The sequence below is a fragment of the Dunckerocampus dactyliophorus genome, chromosome 13 (genome assembly GCF_027744805.1).
Source record: "Dunckerocampus dactyliophorus isolate RoL2022-P2 chromosome 13, RoL_Ddac_1.1, whole genome shotgun sequence".
NCBI lineage: Eukaryota > Metazoa > Chordata > Actinopteri > Syngnathiformes > Syngnathidae > Dunckerocampus > Dunckerocampus dactyliophorus.
The window spans coordinates 30,258,876-30,275,709 of NC_072831.1; the positions used below are offsets into that span (position 1 = coordinate 30,258,876).

The window sequence follows — 16,834 nt, forward strand, 5'->3', positions numbered from 1 at the left end:
TTAACGACTCATAGAAATACTGAAGATATCATAGATATCACCCTGTCAGAGAATAGACAGGGGTGTGAAAAAGTTTTTGCCCCCTTCCTAATTTCTATTTTTTAACTTCAATGTTTCAGATCATCAATCAAATGTAAATATTAGTCAACGACAACACAACTCAACACTTGATGCACTTTTTACATGAAACCTTTTATTCTGAAGGGATAAAAACATCCAAAGCTACATGTCCCTGTGTGAAAAAGTGATGGCCCCCTAAAGCTAATAAGTGGTTGGCCCCCCTTAGCAGCAACAACTGCAATCAAGCGTTTGTGATAACTTGCAATGAGTCTCTTCCAGTGCTGGGGAGGGATTTTGCACAATTGTTGTCATTCAGCCACATTGGAGGCTTTTCCTTGTGAAGGTCATGCCTCAGCATCTCAATAGGATTCAGGTCAGGACTTGGACTAGACCACTCCAAAGTCTTCATCCATTCAGAGGTGGACTTGCTGGTGTGTTTTGGATCATTGTCCTGCTGCAGAACCCAAGTTGCTTTCAGCTTGAGGTCACCAACATTCTCCTTCAGCACAATTCATGCTTCCATTTATCACAGCAAGTCTTCCAGGTGCTGAAGACCATCACACTACCACCACCGTATTTTACTCTTGCTATGATGTAATGGGACACACACCTTCCAAAAAGTTCAACTTTTGAGTATTTTCCCAAAGGTCTTGGGGATCATCAAGATGTTTTTGGAGCCTTAATGTTGTTTTTGTTCAGCAGTGGTTTTGGTCTTGGAACTCTGCCATGCAGGCCGTTTTTGCCCAGCATCCTTCTTATGGTGGAGTCATGAACACTGACCTTAACTGAGGCAAGTGAGGCCTGCACTTCTTTGGATGTTGTTGTGGGGTCTTTTGTGACCTCACGGATGAGTCTTGGCTGCGCTCTTGGGATCATTTTGGTTGGCCGGCCCCTCCTGGGAAGGTTCACCACTGTTCCATGTTTTGGAACAGGGGGGCTGTCACTTTTTCCACACAAGGACATGTAGGTTTGGCTTTTTTTTCCTCCCATAATATTAAAAAGTTTCATGTAAAAAGTGCATCAAGTGTTGAGTTGTGTTGTCATTGACTACTATTTACATTTGATTGATGATCTGAAACATTGAAGTGGGACAAACATCAGCAAGGGGGCAAATACTTTTTCACACCCCTGTAGCTCTCTTTTCAAGTCTTTCTGGACAAATAAATGACAAAAAAAATGCAATAATATTTACAAATCCAGCAGCCTCTCAGGGATGACATCACATGCAGCAGAGTGCACTCACGCATCACGTTTGCATCACTTTCTAAAAACATCAGATAAAAAACTCCTTCCTCATAAATGTAATATTTTTGTAGTTAGAGCATGGAAAACCTTTTTATGACCTTTTAAATACGCTTTGTACCATGATTAGAGCCCTCTAGACATGACATAACACCCCTATAGTCACCTTTACACTGTGTTGTTGCTTTTGTTAGCATCATTATGATTATTATGTTTTTGTTATTGTTATATCATTCAGACCTGCCGTAAAAGCCTGTTGTTCCAGCAACCAAGTTTGGTGCTTGTGTGTTTCACCTACTGACACCTAGTGAGCAGTGTAGAGTACTGCATATCCGATTTCAATGTGTCTTCTCAATGCCTCCTATTTGTATTTTACTTCGTTTAGCCATTTTTATGCTTGAAAGTGCTTAATTTAGGCAGGAAATATGTAAGGTTTGCCTCAATATGCGTATTTGTTGCTAATAATAGGCTGCATTTAACCACAAAACAGCATGATTTCATCTTTAATACAGTTTTGAAAAACCATGTTAGCGTGAAGCTGCAAAATTGGAGTTGTGATGTGGCTAGGGATGACGGTAATATTCAAAATGATTGGCATGCTTTGTTTTTTTTAAATTTGGAAGTGAAATTGAACAATATTCCAGTCATCTTCCTCCCCAGCACTGTTTCAAATCATTTTTAAGGTGATATCGAATTTTAATGTGTGCATTATTTGTACGCAGTTTGACATGTAATACTTCAATGTAATACTTCAATGTCATACTTCAATGTCATACTTCAATGTAATACTTCCATGTGATAATTCCATGTGATACTTCCATGTAATACTTCAATGTGATAATAGCAGACAAGGTTGTAAATTGCATGACCTGATCAATTTGTTGGGTCTCCTCCCAAACAGATGGCTTTCTGCCCTCATCGGAATGGCGTTGGTGGGGGTCTGTGCGATAGGGGTAAGTACCGCTGTTTCTTTACTATCCAGGTGGTCCTCGTGTTCCGGCATTTCGTGGTTTACGTACGCATTCCCACAAGTTATTAATACTGTACAAAAAGACAACGAGAAGTACTTACAGTGCCTCCCCCACCCCCACAAGTATTGCAACAGTGAGGCAGATTCCTTAGTTTTTACTGAAAACACTTGGGTTTGACATTAAAAATAATGACAAACATTTCAGCTCTTATTTGATCGGATGCACCACTTAGAAGATAGCACCGTTTGGTTGAACCCGCCCATTTTTCATGTGAGCAAAAGAATTGGTGTGTTTTGTTGCCAGGCGTGTCCTATTACATGACTTCTTCAATCAATAAGTAACACTGAACGCCTACTCAGCTTCAGATAGTGTAGGATAGGTTTTGTCTGCATTGACTGCATTTAGAGGTGAAAACAACATGAAAACCAGAGAGCCGTCTACGGGTGAAAAACAAGCAATTGTGAATGTGACAGAAGATGTCACATCAATCAGAACATCGGTCATAGCCGACCAGTTGGAAGCCTCGGGGAAGACCCAGGACACGTTGGAGAGACCATGTCTCTCAACTGGCCTGGGAACGCCTCAGGATCTGCTGGGAGGAGCTGGACGAAGTAGCCGGGGAGAGAGAGGGAAGTCTGGGTAGGCTGCTGCCCCCGCGACCTGACCTGGGATAAGCGGTAGAAGATGGATGGGTGGATAAGGGAAGCTTTTGCGTTAACTTTGACAACCCTGGTTTTCAGCCTTCAGTAAAAGTAAGGGAACTGGCCTCACTGTCCCAACACGTGTGGGCTCTGGAGGGTACTGCACGTGCATGCGGCAGAACAATACGTGGCGGCACCTCACTACGCTGAGGACGGACGACGTCAGTCTTGTTCTTTTTAGTGAAGTGAAATAAAGGCCCTGTCACACCTTGACGACTTAGCCAGCTTACGCCAACGTATGAAAAAATTGGCCAATACGCTGGCGTACGTCGAATAAATTATGTGTAAGTTTTGTATATGTTAGCACGCGGAAGCACGCCGGCATACCTCTATGTCGTCCAAAAATTTTGTGCCTGCATAAAACTTTTTGACGTATGTCAACGTATGATTCATACGTCCCGCATCCGCGGGCAATAAGTTATGCGATCGTTGACACCTGTTCACAGACGTTATTTGTAAGTTATGCACAAGTCGTAATACGGCAACATACCTTGAGACAGAACTATCTTAGCTTGACCAGTAGAGGGCACTGTGACACTGGGAATGGAACTAACATTTATTTTTTATTTTTTTGCGCTTCGTCTGAGAGAAACAATGCACGTTTTAATCAAGCATTATTGATCACGTCAACGTAAGTGCATAGGAGTATTTCCATTCATGTATGAATCATACGTTGATGTACGTCGAAAAGTTTTGTGCAGGCACAAAACTTTTGGATGACTTAGACGTACTATGACGTGTGCCGGCGTGCTTCCGCGTGCTGTTAACTTATACAAAACGTACCCATAACTTATTGGACGTACGCCAGCGTATTGGCCAAGTTTTTCATACGTTGGCGTAAGCTGGCTAAATCGTCAAGGTGTGCCAGGGCCCTAAGACATCAGTCAAATGTTCAGAAAGCGGAGAAATCAACATCAGTGGCATACCCGCTCCAAGCTGCTCCAACGCCCATCCTGAAGGATAAAGATGGCGTCTCTGAGCTCCTATGAAATAGACAGTGATAACTAAGCCGTGTGGAGCTCTCATTATTGAGACTTCCTCCTCCCTATAAGCCTGTCTCTCCCTCCCTTGCAACGCCCCCTTCCAGTGTGCAGGACAAGTAAGGAGTAGACTGAGGACCTCCTGTTCCTTTTTTATTTCCATTGGTTGTTTTCACTTGAGCCTTTTATTGTGTCCATATTGCAGGTTCCATTTGCAACAAGTATTTATGGTCTCATTCTCCCAATGTTCGGGATTGGTTTTGCTATCGGTAAGAATGCTACCTGTTTCCAAATAAGCTCCGTATTCCCCACTGAATGTTGACTGCTTGTTCCAGGCATGGTGGACTCTTCTATGATGCCAATCATGGGATACTTGGTGGATTTGCGGCACGTGTCAGTTTATGGAAGTGTGTATGCCATTGCTGATGTGGCTTTTTGCATGGGATTTGCTTTGGGTAAGAATGAAGGCCCACAACTTCCACGCTACAACATATGGCCTCATTTCTGGACACACTTTAGCATTTTGGCCCCCGGCAGTGGACGGGAACTACACAGATACATTATCGAGGGTCTTTCTGCATGGTGCTCGACAGCGGGCAAATGTGCAGCAACGTCCAGTTAGGCAGACTACCAGGAAGTTAGGCAGACTACCAGGACGTTAGGCAGACTACCAGGAAGTTAGGCAGACTACCAGGACGTTAGGCAGACTACCTGGAAGTTAGGCAGACTACCAGGACGTTAGACAGACTACCAGGACGTTAGGCAGACTACCAGGACGTTAGGCAGACTACCAGGACGTTAGGCAGACTACCAGGACGTTAGCCAGGCTACCAGGAAGTTAGCCAGACTACCAGGAAGTTAGACAGACTACCAGGAAGTTAGACAGGCTACCAGGAAGTTAGCCAGACTACCAGGAAGTTAGCCAGGCTACCAGGAAGTTAGCCAGGCTACCAGGACGTTAGCCAGGCTTACTTTCACCTTCATGCAAGAGAAACACGATTGAATTGAAGATGTCTGTGTTGACCTCGCTGCCATATCTGATTTGTACCGATTTGTTGGATTTCTTTGGGGAAAAATTGATTTGGTTAGCATCCGTTTTGGTTAGAGTCGGTTTAAGTTTAAGTTTGAGACTCTGCTGCGTCTCACAGTAACTATGGTGCATTCAAGGATTACCAAACAGCGTATGAAATCTCAAGACGTAAGGAAAAATACTTTATGTGGAGTGAAGTATAAAGACATCAACATAAAACTTGTGGGCTTGTTTTTAACCGTGGTACATATGCAGGGGTGTGGAAAAGTGTTGGCCCCCTTCCTGATTTCTTTTTTTTTTAACTCAATCAATCAAATGTAAATATTAGCCAGTGACAACACAACTCAACACTTGATGCACTTTTTACATGAAACCTTTTATTCTGAAGGGATAAAAACATCCAAAGCTACATGTTCCTGTGTGAAAAAGTGATGGCCCCCTAAAGCTAATAAGTGGTTGGGCCCCCCTTAGCAGCAACAAGTGCAATCAAGCGTTTGCCATAACTTGCAATGAGTCTCTTCCAGTGCTGGGGAGGAATTTTGCACAATTGTTGTCATTCAGCCACATTGGAGGCTTTTCCTTTTGAAGGTCATGCCACAGCATCTCAATAGGATTCAGGTCAGGACTTGGACTAGACCACTCCGAAGTCTTCATCCATTCATCCATTCATCCATTCATCCATTGATGCAAAAGTGCATCAAGTGTTGAGTTGTGTTGTCATTGACTAATATTTACATTTGATTGATCATCTGAAACATTGAAGTGGGACAAACATGCAAATAAAGAAGAAATCAGGAAGGGGGGCAAACACCTTCCCACCCAAGTATGTATTAGTCAAAGCCGCTGTTAGCAGTCTCCTCCAAACAGGCAGCTAGGATTCTTTGTGTTTCAGGCCCGTCTATCGGAGGATCCATCGCTGAGACTGTAGGCTTCCTCTGGCTGATGACCATCATTGGAATCGTGGACATTATCTTTGCTCCGCTTTGTCTCTTCCTCAGGAACCCCCCGGGACAACAGGAGCAAGCGGTAAGATTTCAATCGTTTTGAAAACCAACCAACGTTTCCATTCACACGCACGTTGGACGCTTACCTCTGCAATTTTCATCAGGGGTGTTTGAACAGACAGCAAATGGCAAGATGATATTTACTGTCCATTCATTTCTATTTGATTGACTGAAAGGAGATCCTCACCAGCAAGAATTCCGATTGTCTGTGTGACCCCGAATCACTCCCCCAAGGCCTGGAGGAATGTGACGTGACACCAAAATGGAGCTCTTTGGCATCGAGTGGAGCGGACGCGTTAGGAGGCGGACCAATGGGGAATATGAGTGAATGAAACCCTCAGAAGCTCTTTTTAGAAGGCTCTTGACATTTTTGATAAAAGGCCGCTTTTATCGCATCACTCCACTCTTTTGGGAAAACATCCATTTTTCACCTTTCATGACTTCATTAGAAAAAAGGCATGTTTTGTTTTGAAAGTTGTGCATGGAGCACAACTGCTAGATTCCAACTGTCATCCCCAGGCAGGCCACAGAGGGACGCCCCATTTTATTCAAGAAAAGGCCGTGAGGGGGGGTGGGCGCTGGACACGATCAGACTGGATGGAACACAACCAAGTCCGAGGCCACGTTTAGCCTGTGAGTGTTCTGGGTTTTGATGTTTGCTGTGCATTCTTTTATATTGTTCTTGTTGTTCCTCTGTTGCCTGCCCGCGGACGACAGCTGGAATCCAGCAGTTGTGCTATAATCTGACATACAGTGTTCCCTCGTTTATCACGGGGATAGGTTCCCAAAATGGCCCACAATAAGTGAGGTAGCAGTGGAACCCCTCACCAGACAATTTCACTCGAATTTTAAAGATCAACCTACTGGGTTGGACACAAGAAATAATGAAGTGGCTCACGCGTATTTCACTCCCCTGACCGTGCCTCGTCGTCCCGGTGCCGTGCAGCTGTGGCGTTTTCGCAATCCTTGTTCAAACATATCGCTCATGTGGTGGTGTTGTGCTCACATGGTTAGCTTCTTCTGTTGTTCTTGTGTTCATTGGCGGTTAGCTAGTTTGGTAGCCATGACCACACCAGGACACGGCTGGAAGGAGATTGACTGACAGTGGTCTCCAGCTAATCAGGACGCAGAAGACAATGGGCGGTGCAGACAGGAGAGAGTAGAGCGACACCGCCAACTACAACACTCAACTTCCCACAATGCAATTCTTAAAGGGCCAGCCTTGGCCTGTAACAGCGTTCATAGGCTGTAAAAAAAACCCAAACTGTGAAAGGTTAAGCGTGAACATCTGTACTGGTTGCAGATGTTCACTACTGTGCATTGTCCCTCATACATGAATGGAACGTTACTGACACCTGGTGACCAGTGTGGAATACTACCCTAATGCTGCTGTTTGTGGTTAAGGAGAGACTCACCATGCACTTCTGTGACTTTAACAACTTCTTGCAACGACAGGAGACCACCTCAACACCTGACCCACTACCTCCCTCCTCGCCTGGCCTACAGGTCGATGGATGATGCAGTCAACATGGGACTGCGCTACATCCTGCATCACCTCAGCTCCCAGGGACCTACGACTTCAGCTCGGCCCTCAACACCACCATCCCTAAGATTCTCCACCAAAAGCTCCCCCTGCCAATAAACCTGATTCTGATTCTCATTTACTAACAAGCAGAGAACACGCAGTGAATATTCACACAGGAGCTGCCGTCGCCCACAACTCACGCCAGTCGCTGCACTCTCCGCACTGCTAACACTCAGTCGTGACCTCCAGCGTTTACTGGGGGGGGTTTGCATCTGAGTGTGAAGCTTCTGGGATGAGACTCAGCACCTCCAAATCTGAGGCCATGGTTCCCAGTCGGAAAAGGGTGGATTGCTCCCTCCGGGTTGGGAATGAGGTCCTGCCCCAGGTGGAGGAGTTCAAGTATCTCGGGGTCTTGTTCTCGAGTGAGGGAAGGTTGGAGCGTGAGGTCGATAGACGGATCGGCGCAGCGTCTGCAGTAATGTGGTCGCTGTACCGGACCGTCGTGGTGAAGGGAGAGCTGAGCCGGAAGGCAAAGCTCTCAATTTACCGTTCGATCTATGCTCCCACCCTCACCTATGGTCATGAGCTTTGGGTCGTGACCAAAAGAACAAGATGGCGGATACAAGCGGCTGAAATGACAGGGTGAGGAGCTCGGTCATCCGGGAGGAGCTCAGAGTAGAGCCGCTGCTCCTTCACATCGAGAGGAGCCAGCTGAGGTGGCTCGGGCATCTAGTATGGATGCCTCACGGATGCCTCCCTGGTGAGGTGTTTCGGGCATGCCCAGCTGGGAGAAGGCCCCGGGGAAGACCTAGGACACGCTGGAGGGATTATGTCTCACAGCTGGCCTGGGAACGCCTTGGTGTCCTCCTGGTGGAGCTGGAGGAGGTGGTCGGGGACCGGGAAGTCTGGGCTTCCCTACTGAGACTGCTGCCCCCGCGACCCGGACCCGGATAAGCGGAGGAAAATGGAATGGAATGGAATGGAATAGATATCTATCTATATATATATATATATATATATATATGGATGGATGGATGGATGGATGGATAGATAGATACTGTAGATAGATAGATAGATAGATAGATAGAGATAGATAGATAGATAGAGATAGATAGATAGATAGAGATAGATAGATAGATAGATAGATAGATAGATATAGATAGATAGAGATAGATAGATAGAGATAGATAGATAGATAGATAGATAGATATAGATATAGATAGATAGATAGATAGATATAGATATAGATAGATAGATCAATCAAATGTAAATATTAGCCAATGACAACACAACTCAACACTTGATGCACTTTTTCCATGAAAGCTTTTATTCTGAAGGGATAAAAACATCCAAAGCTACATGTCCCTGTGTGAAAAAGTGATGCCCCCCCTTTAAAACAAAGAGATTAAAAAGCAAAGCACGTTGGTGAGCTCCCTCGTTTAAAGCATCCAAACTAACGAGCATCCCTCTGAAAAGAACGGCCATCAAGAACGCTCAGGAAGCGGAATGGCTCAAATTCCAAGGCTGCTGAGAAGACAGGAGAAAAAGCTTTGCACCCCCAGTGTGGCCATGTTGGGCAGGTCCAGGTGCTGTTCCATGTCCCGGGGGCTCGCCTTCCTTTTCCATATTTGGATGTGACGTCATTGAGCCGCTTGGATGCTCGCTGGAAAATGCTTCATTTAGGCTAAACGTCCTTTTTGGCTTGTAAAGAATGACGCTCCAGCTGACCAAGAATATTTTTTAAATGAATCTTTTTAATTCTTGCAAAATTCTACATCCACAAATGTAACTTTGCCAAAGTGAAACCCCTTTTTGATGTTTTCATGAAAGTGAAGCTGTCCCTCCAATCGATATCGTCGAAGAAGAAGCTTCAAGACTAGAAATGTGTGCTCCCACTTCATTCCTTCATTCTTTCATTCTCATTCTCCCCTGGCGCATCTCACTATCTTCATTTGATTTACTTTTCCTTCATCTTGATTTCTGTAGGATTTGGTTTTGTTATCCAACTTAGGCTGGTTTGATGAAAAACTTCAGCAAATGTGCTCCAATGTGAATTTATTGTTGAAAAATGTTCTTGTACTTCCTTCTAATGCCTTTTTCATCCATTGTAGCATCTTTCCAACTTCCTTCCTTACATTTTCTACTCATGACGTTTAACAACTTTCATTTACATTCTTTTGCACATCATTTTCATCTTTTATTTTCCAACCAGTTCAACTTTCTTCTTGGACATTTTCTTCTCGTCGCAACAATTTGTTCTGCCGACCAATTTGCCAAAAAGTCCGTTTTACAATATTGACACTTAGAATGACCACTTTATTCAACTCTATTGATGGAAAGTTGCTGTGTTGGACTATTTTTCTTTTTTTAGGCTTTTCCTGCTCTGCAGGGTGGAAGAGGAAAAAGAGGGAGGGGGGCTGCATGGGGGTGTTAGCCCAGTACCACCAACACAATCAGGCTGATGGCCATGAGGGAAGGCAGGCCCAAACCACCACGTAGCCCCCCCACACCACTGATGCACTCCCTGGCTGTGATGTTGGTGTCCTCGCCTTGGCAGGCCTTCATGGTTTCATTGACCTTAGTTCTGCATTTGTTGTCCGGGTGGATCCAGTTGCAGCCATCAGTCTTTTCACTGTTAGTCAGATTTCAGACTTTGTACCATGCAGCCCATGTGTAGGAGACTACTTTGGAGACCTTTAGAGGGCAGACAAGGACAAAGTCAGTTAGCGGTGGCTGTGTTTCAACATGGGTGGGGGGGGTCCACTGAGAATGCCAAGTAATTCTACTAGTGTGTGTTGGAAACGCCCCCCTAAGGCCGCCTTCCATGTTTCACACTGGAACTGAACATTAGCATGAATGTGAACATGTGGAAAGTATCCAGTAGCAGTAAATGTGATATCAAGATATCAATATACAACTTATTTCACTTGACTCGTGTCTAAACCTGCATGATATACTTGTGGATATGTAGAGTACAGCTATTGTATACTTGCAGGAGTTTTCTATGTACTTCATGGCTGACATGTGGAGCAGCTTTACACTTGCTTACTTGCCACTTTAGTGATGAAGCGTTTGTCTGCACAGGAGACGCTGACACAATTTGGTTTAAAGTTCCAGCCTTTCATGGCGGCGGCGTCAAGTACACCTTGACAGCAGTTCAGAGTACTTCCTGAGAATAAAAGGCAGGATGAAAACATGAGGTCAGTGGTGTAAACAAAGCCACGACATCAACAACAGGTCCAAGTCATGTTCTAGTCAGCAAAGCCACAGTAAAAGGGAAGTGGAAGTGTGAATCGGCCTTGAAAGTCCAATGGATGTATTTGTATGTGAAACGTGTTCCTTTCTCCAAACAAATGGAAGAATGGATCATCCACACACGCACTAACATACTTGGCAAAGCTCAACCAATGGATGTCATCTTGGCACACGGCTAACGACAGCTAAGCAGACTTGTTGCTGCCATGTCATGTCTTTAAAGAGCAAAGATGGACGGATGGAACACACCAGCTCCCTCTCTTGCAGGCAGCTAGCTTAGCTACACGTCAACACTAGCTAATCATTCGGGTGGAAAGGAATCCAATAGAGCATTAGCACTCATCAAAGCCTTACTTGGTGCGTGACTATGTTGTGGATGTTGGCTAAGCTGACATCCATCATGGACAACACCTCTCACCCGCTACATGACACTGTGGGTTCCCTTAGCAGCTCCTTCAGCAGCAGACTGTTACACCCACGGTGTAAGAAGGAGAGGTTCCGCAGGTCCTTCATACCGACCGCTGTCAGGCTCTACAACACCTGCACCACCTGAACCATGTTGTAGTCACTATGTATTCTTTACTTGCGTATCTTGCTTGCTGCTGTAACAAGTGAATTTCCCCGCTGTGGGATAAATAAAGTACAAATACAATACAATACTATGATCTGATGGACTCTTTTGGACGAGTCTTACTGATATTGAAAGGACGTCTTGGTCTTACCGATGGCACAGCAGGTGGCCAGCTGCACGAGCACAGGGATCATTTGAAGAAGAAGAAGAATGGATGATGATCGGGCGTGAAGAACGAGGCTGTCGGGCTCTTTCAGGCGAGATGTAGAGTGACTGTCCGACGGTGACGTCCCTTTTATAGGCTTCATCATCCCGCATCATTTCCAGCAACGCCATGTGATGCCATCACAAGGCAGCCCGAGTGCTTTGAGTGCTTAGATGGTCTTTGAAAGCGTCTTGGAGGTTGCCATGGCAACCAGCACACAAATAAACACTCCTTTGCCTTTTCTCACAAAGACAAAGAAATGCTGACAAAGTGGTTTCAGGTTTCCTGCACGGTTATGAAGGACGAATCCACTAGTCGTTCCTTTATTGGCTTTTCACATTAAAAGCAAACTAAGGAAAACAAAATAAGGCCTCGCTTTTTCAAGACTTCTTTTCAGAGCAAAACAAAGAAACGGATAACAAATCATTTTTCCAATGTTCTATTTTGGGCACAATTGGAAAACGGACAAAACGGGTCACGGACGACTCGGCGTGTGACTCGTTTATCGGTGTTTGACATGAAAGCCCAAAGTGAAAAAGAAGTGCTCCTATTTTCCATCCATGTTTTCAGAGCAAAAGCAAACAAGGAATAAGAAACGTTTGTTCCAAAGTTGAATGTTTGCTAGTTTGAGTCCATCAAGCATCTTCTTCTTCTTCTTCTTCTTGCGTTTAAATAAAACAATAAAACTCTTGAATCTGGAATGTGAATCTGGATTGTTCTTCCTGTTCCGTTCTATGCGGTGCAACTAGAAACATGACTTGCTTCATCAAGTGTTTTTCTCTCCGACTAAACCAAAGACGTTGGCGTCCATGTGAGGACAACAGGTGACCTTGAATGTGGAATGTGTGATGAAAGAAAGACAAATGCCATGAGACCAATCATCCACATGTCAGCACATGAAGAAGAATGAAATCATGAAAGCATCCATCCATCCACAGCTGGACTACAATGACTTGCTGTGCAAAATGATGCTCATGAAAGACGTTGGAAACGTGCTGACCGTGTTCAGTAAGTACATCGATATCTCACCACACCAGGAAATGACAAAGTCACCATGATTGGGTTGCTTTCATTTGATGCATGAAGGTTCCAATGGAAAACATCTCATGAATCATCCTTTCACACGTCCACACGTCCAAAAGGAGGAGGACGAAAGCAAAGCTGATTGAATCCTACCCCCCATCCATTCCACATCTAGTACAGTACTTATGATTCACTTCCTGCCTTCCATGGAATACTATTCCATATACCAATCAGTGGCATCATCAATCATCAGCCATAAAAACAATCATGGTGATGATCAAGACTCTTCTGCTTGGATTTAGCAAACATCACCTGCTTGTATTGTTTTTAATGTGCTCATCTCGCTACTTTGTTGGACTTCCTTATCAATCCGTTCCATCATTTCATTGGGCGTCCTGAAATGCTGTGGCTTCCCAGCCTTGTTCTGGCATACAAGTGCTTTCACTTTCCTTTTCCTCTAAGATCATATTTCTCCTCTCTTGTAGACAAATATGGTACTGGGTCCCAATATGGACCCCTGGGGTACTCCACATGTAGTATTTACACCAGATGTGTATTCTCCTAGCTTCACACTTTGCTTCCTGGTTGCTAGGTAGCGTTGAACCCAATTCAAGACTAATCCTGTGATTCCGTACCTTTCTACCCTCAACTCAAATGTAAACGCAACACTTTTGTGAAAGATGTAAACGTTGTTCCACATCCACAATATCAGCATTTCTCTCCTGTACTGGTGACAAATGTGTCTAAATGTGTGCTGGTGAGCTCATCCACCCCCCCTCACAGGTGTGCATATCAACATGCTGATTGGACGCCATGATTAGTGACAGGTGGGCCTTAGACTGCCCACAATAAAAGGCCACTCTGAAACGGTGGTTTTTGATCTTTGAGTTCATCTCATAAGAAATGGGAGCAAAAACAAAAGTGTTGGGTTGATATTTTTGTTGAGTGTCATTTTGTTGCTAAAATGTTGTGATGAATCATATGGAAGGCTTTTGGAACATCCATGAATCCTGCAGCTGCACACCTTCTGTGGTCTTCAGCAGTGGTCCCCAACACCCGGGCCGCCGTGGGTCATTTGGTACCGGGCCGCACAGAGAGAAAAAATCATTTCCATGATGTTTTATTTTGAAAAGTGGCCAGATTCTTATGACTTATTGAGTGCTAATGTGCACATTTGTCTCAAGCTAATTCATGCTAGCACTGCCTTTTAGCACACACGTCAAACAGCCATGTCATCATCTCTCTGGAAACACTTGAACTGGTGGATGGGGGGGGTCACCATTCATGTCTTAGTTTTACACAATACATCATAAAGAAGATACATTACATCACTATCATGGACGACCCCCCCTGTCATTTGTGATGTGAATAAAAAAGGAGTCGGGTCTACTGTATGTCTTTTTCACATCCAATTGTTGAAGTGTAAACAAAAAGTGTCCAATTGTAGATGTTCTTGTGACATGCTCAAGCTGTTTGCCTCCATGTTGGGACACCTCGGTGTTCTTCTAGGTCCTTGATGTCTTTGACAACAACAACTCTGGCCTTTGGTGAAGGTTTTGTGTCACGGGCTGGCATGTGGCCAGTAACAGGATTCCAAAATGAAGAGTGGTCTACAACTTCTGTTGTACAAAAATATGTTTATTGATACAAAAGAAGATACGTGACAGTCCAATAACAAAAGGCGCCGGGTACATTCACAGGAAAAAGGGGTAACAAAAAATCACTGCACTAGCAGGAAAAAGTAAAACACAAGAATGTCCAACTATAAATACAAACACCAAAAACTAAGGCAGCAGTAGCAAAGTCTAAGCAGAGCAAAATACTAACAAAAAATCCCTGTGGCAAAAAGTGCACACAGGAACAAAGCAAGGGTACTTAGAACGTGGGAGTTTGACCAGAAGCTACAGAAACACGGGAAGCTAAGTCAACTGATCTGTATTATATATCTGGATAGCCCATTGGCCAATGACTTGTGAAGCTACGCGGCCGCCATATTACCACTCGCAAGAAACACTTGTCGGACAATGACTTATGTGAGAACTTGTGAGTTGTTAAGTGTGTTGCTAGTTTGTTAGCCACTCACACTAAATGCAAGGTTAGTCTCCACACTAACCTCGCACAACAGGTGTGCTTGAGCTTCGTCATAAGGACTCTATGATCATTTTTAAACATTCTGTCCATATCATACCATACCTGAGTCATAAGGGCTTTACATGGGGGGCCGTGGGGGATATGTAAACAAACAACCGCCACTAGACTACTAAATCATTTGCGGTTGCTTGCAAATATTAAAAAATATACGTTTTTTAAAATTTTGTTTACCCAAATTTCAAATGAACCCCCATATGGAGACAATGTTTATATATTATTACATATTATATTACATATTATTCCTGTGGTTTTTGTTCAAATATATTTCTATATATATTCTCCTCACACTTGGCCTGTCACCCTCCCTCTGTAACTGGGTGTTTAACTTTCTAACAGGCAGGCCCCAGTCAGTCAGAGTCCACAATCGCACATCCAGCTCAAGAATTGTGAGCACTGGGACCCCACAGGGGTGTGTGCTGAGTCCGCTCCTCTACACGCTCTTCACCTACGATTGCGTGGCCTCCCAGAACAACACCAGCATCATTAAATTTGCGGATGACACTACAGTCATCGGACTGATCACTGGTGGTGTTGAAACATCATACAGAAGAGAGGTGGCGGACCTCATAGCTTGGTGTCGTGATAACAATCTCCTTCTCAATACAGATAAGACTAAAGAGATGATCATCGACCCAAGAACAAGGGAAAAGGAGCCGCATAGACCCCCGTTTATTGATGAGACTGAGGTGGAGAGGGTGAAAACCTTCAAGTTCCTTGGCACACACATCAGCGAGGACCTCACCTGGTCTCACAACACCCAACAAATTCTGAAGACGTCCCAAAGGAGACTGTACTTCCTGAGAAGACTGAGGAAATTTGGCATGTCCACCACAATCCTGAGTTGCTTCTACAGATGCACTATGGAAAGTGTCCTTACCGCCTCCATCACTGTTTGGTACGGTAACTGTACAACACGTGATAGGAAGGCACTCCAGCGGGTGATCAAGACCTCACAGAACATTGTTGGGGCAGCCCTCCCCTCCCTGCAAGACATTTATAAAACTAGAGTCCTACGCAGAACACACAACCTCATCAAGGACAGCACACATCCACAACACTCATTATTCACACTCCTACCGTCAGGCAGACGCTACAGGAGTTTGAAGTCCAGGACCACAAGGCTGGCAAACAGCTTTTACCCACAGGCCATCAGGCTTCTCAACGAAGCACTCGCACACGCCGCACGCAACACACGCACACACTCATAGCACTTTATTTATTTATTTATTTATTTATTTATATTAATGTCTCTTCTGTTGTTGTTGCTTAATTTATTGGTATTTATGTTTATGTTTCTTATGTTCTTATTCTTTCTTGTGTTTTCTTTCTTTTCTTGGGAGAATGAACAGAATAAGATTTTCTGCTGTTTTACCATGCACATGACAATAATAAAAAAAAACTATCAGAAAAGAGCTTATTTCTATTTCATAACACAAACAAAAAAATCATCAAAATGTGAAATGATTTTAAAACTTGTCTCTTTTATGATTCATATTTTGTACAGACGAGAGCATAGTGAATCGTATGAAAGTAAGAATAAAAAGTAAAGGATCATGACCATGGATTTTAGTGGAAAAAAGGGATGGGATATGCAGTTCAAATGAAAATCTCTTTCTAGAGGAGTAAAACTATCATTGCTATAGGGGAGTGCTGAGCCAGGGTGCACAGTAGAATTTTGTCCCAAAGGCAATGAGAATTGGAAGGGGAAAAGTACATTTAATATAGCCAAAAGATAGAGAATAACGTATCAAATGGTTTTTAAGGGACGAAGGTTGCGTTACTTCAAGGAATGGGAGAATCTCCCCGCTTTTTAATGTAAAATATAGATCTGCTTTGTACACTATGTACGCTGTGCCAATGCTGCTACGTACGACATGTGAGTGCTAAGATGGCGTCTCTGTGGCTTCAGCGGCTTGCACGGGCGCGTGCGACGTATGACCTATCCAGATATATAATACAGATCAGTGGACTAAACATGAACATGACGAGACAATCTGGCGAGGACTGAGAGGCAATGCAGGGTATAAGTAGCACGTGGTGATTGAAGCGGGTGTGTCAGAGCTCCTCCCTCAAGGTAGGTAGGTGTGCTGCAACAGATGAACACAAGATGGCAGCA

General features: G+C 44.2%; 1 protein-coding gene across 4 annotated transcripts in view; it reads left to right on the forward strand.

Annotated features, from left to right (window-relative positions):
- LOC129192775 (synaptic vesicular amine transporter-like) overlaps positions 1-14,487 on the forward strand; it is a 32,633-nt gene extending 18,146 nt beyond the window's left edge. For 3 of the 4 annotated variants that reach the window (XM_054797097.1, XM_054797096.1, XM_054797098.1), the window contains 5 exons: positions 2,204-2,255; positions 4,160-4,223; positions 4,290-4,409; positions 5,877-6,010; positions 6,165-14,487. In XM_054797097.1, the coding sequence (XP_054653072.1) occupies positions 2,204-2,255; positions 4,160-4,223; positions 4,290-4,409; positions 5,877-6,010; positions 6,165-6,320 (526 nt within the window). In that variant the 3' untranslated portion in view covers positions 6,321-14,487. The remainder of the gene's footprint in view (positions 1-2,203; positions 2,256-4,159; positions 4,224-4,289; positions 4,410-5,876; positions 6,011-6,164) is intronic. The other variant, XM_054797099.1, reaches the window with a different exon arrangement.
- The last annotated feature ends 2,347 nt before the right edge of the window (positions 14,488-16,834 follow it).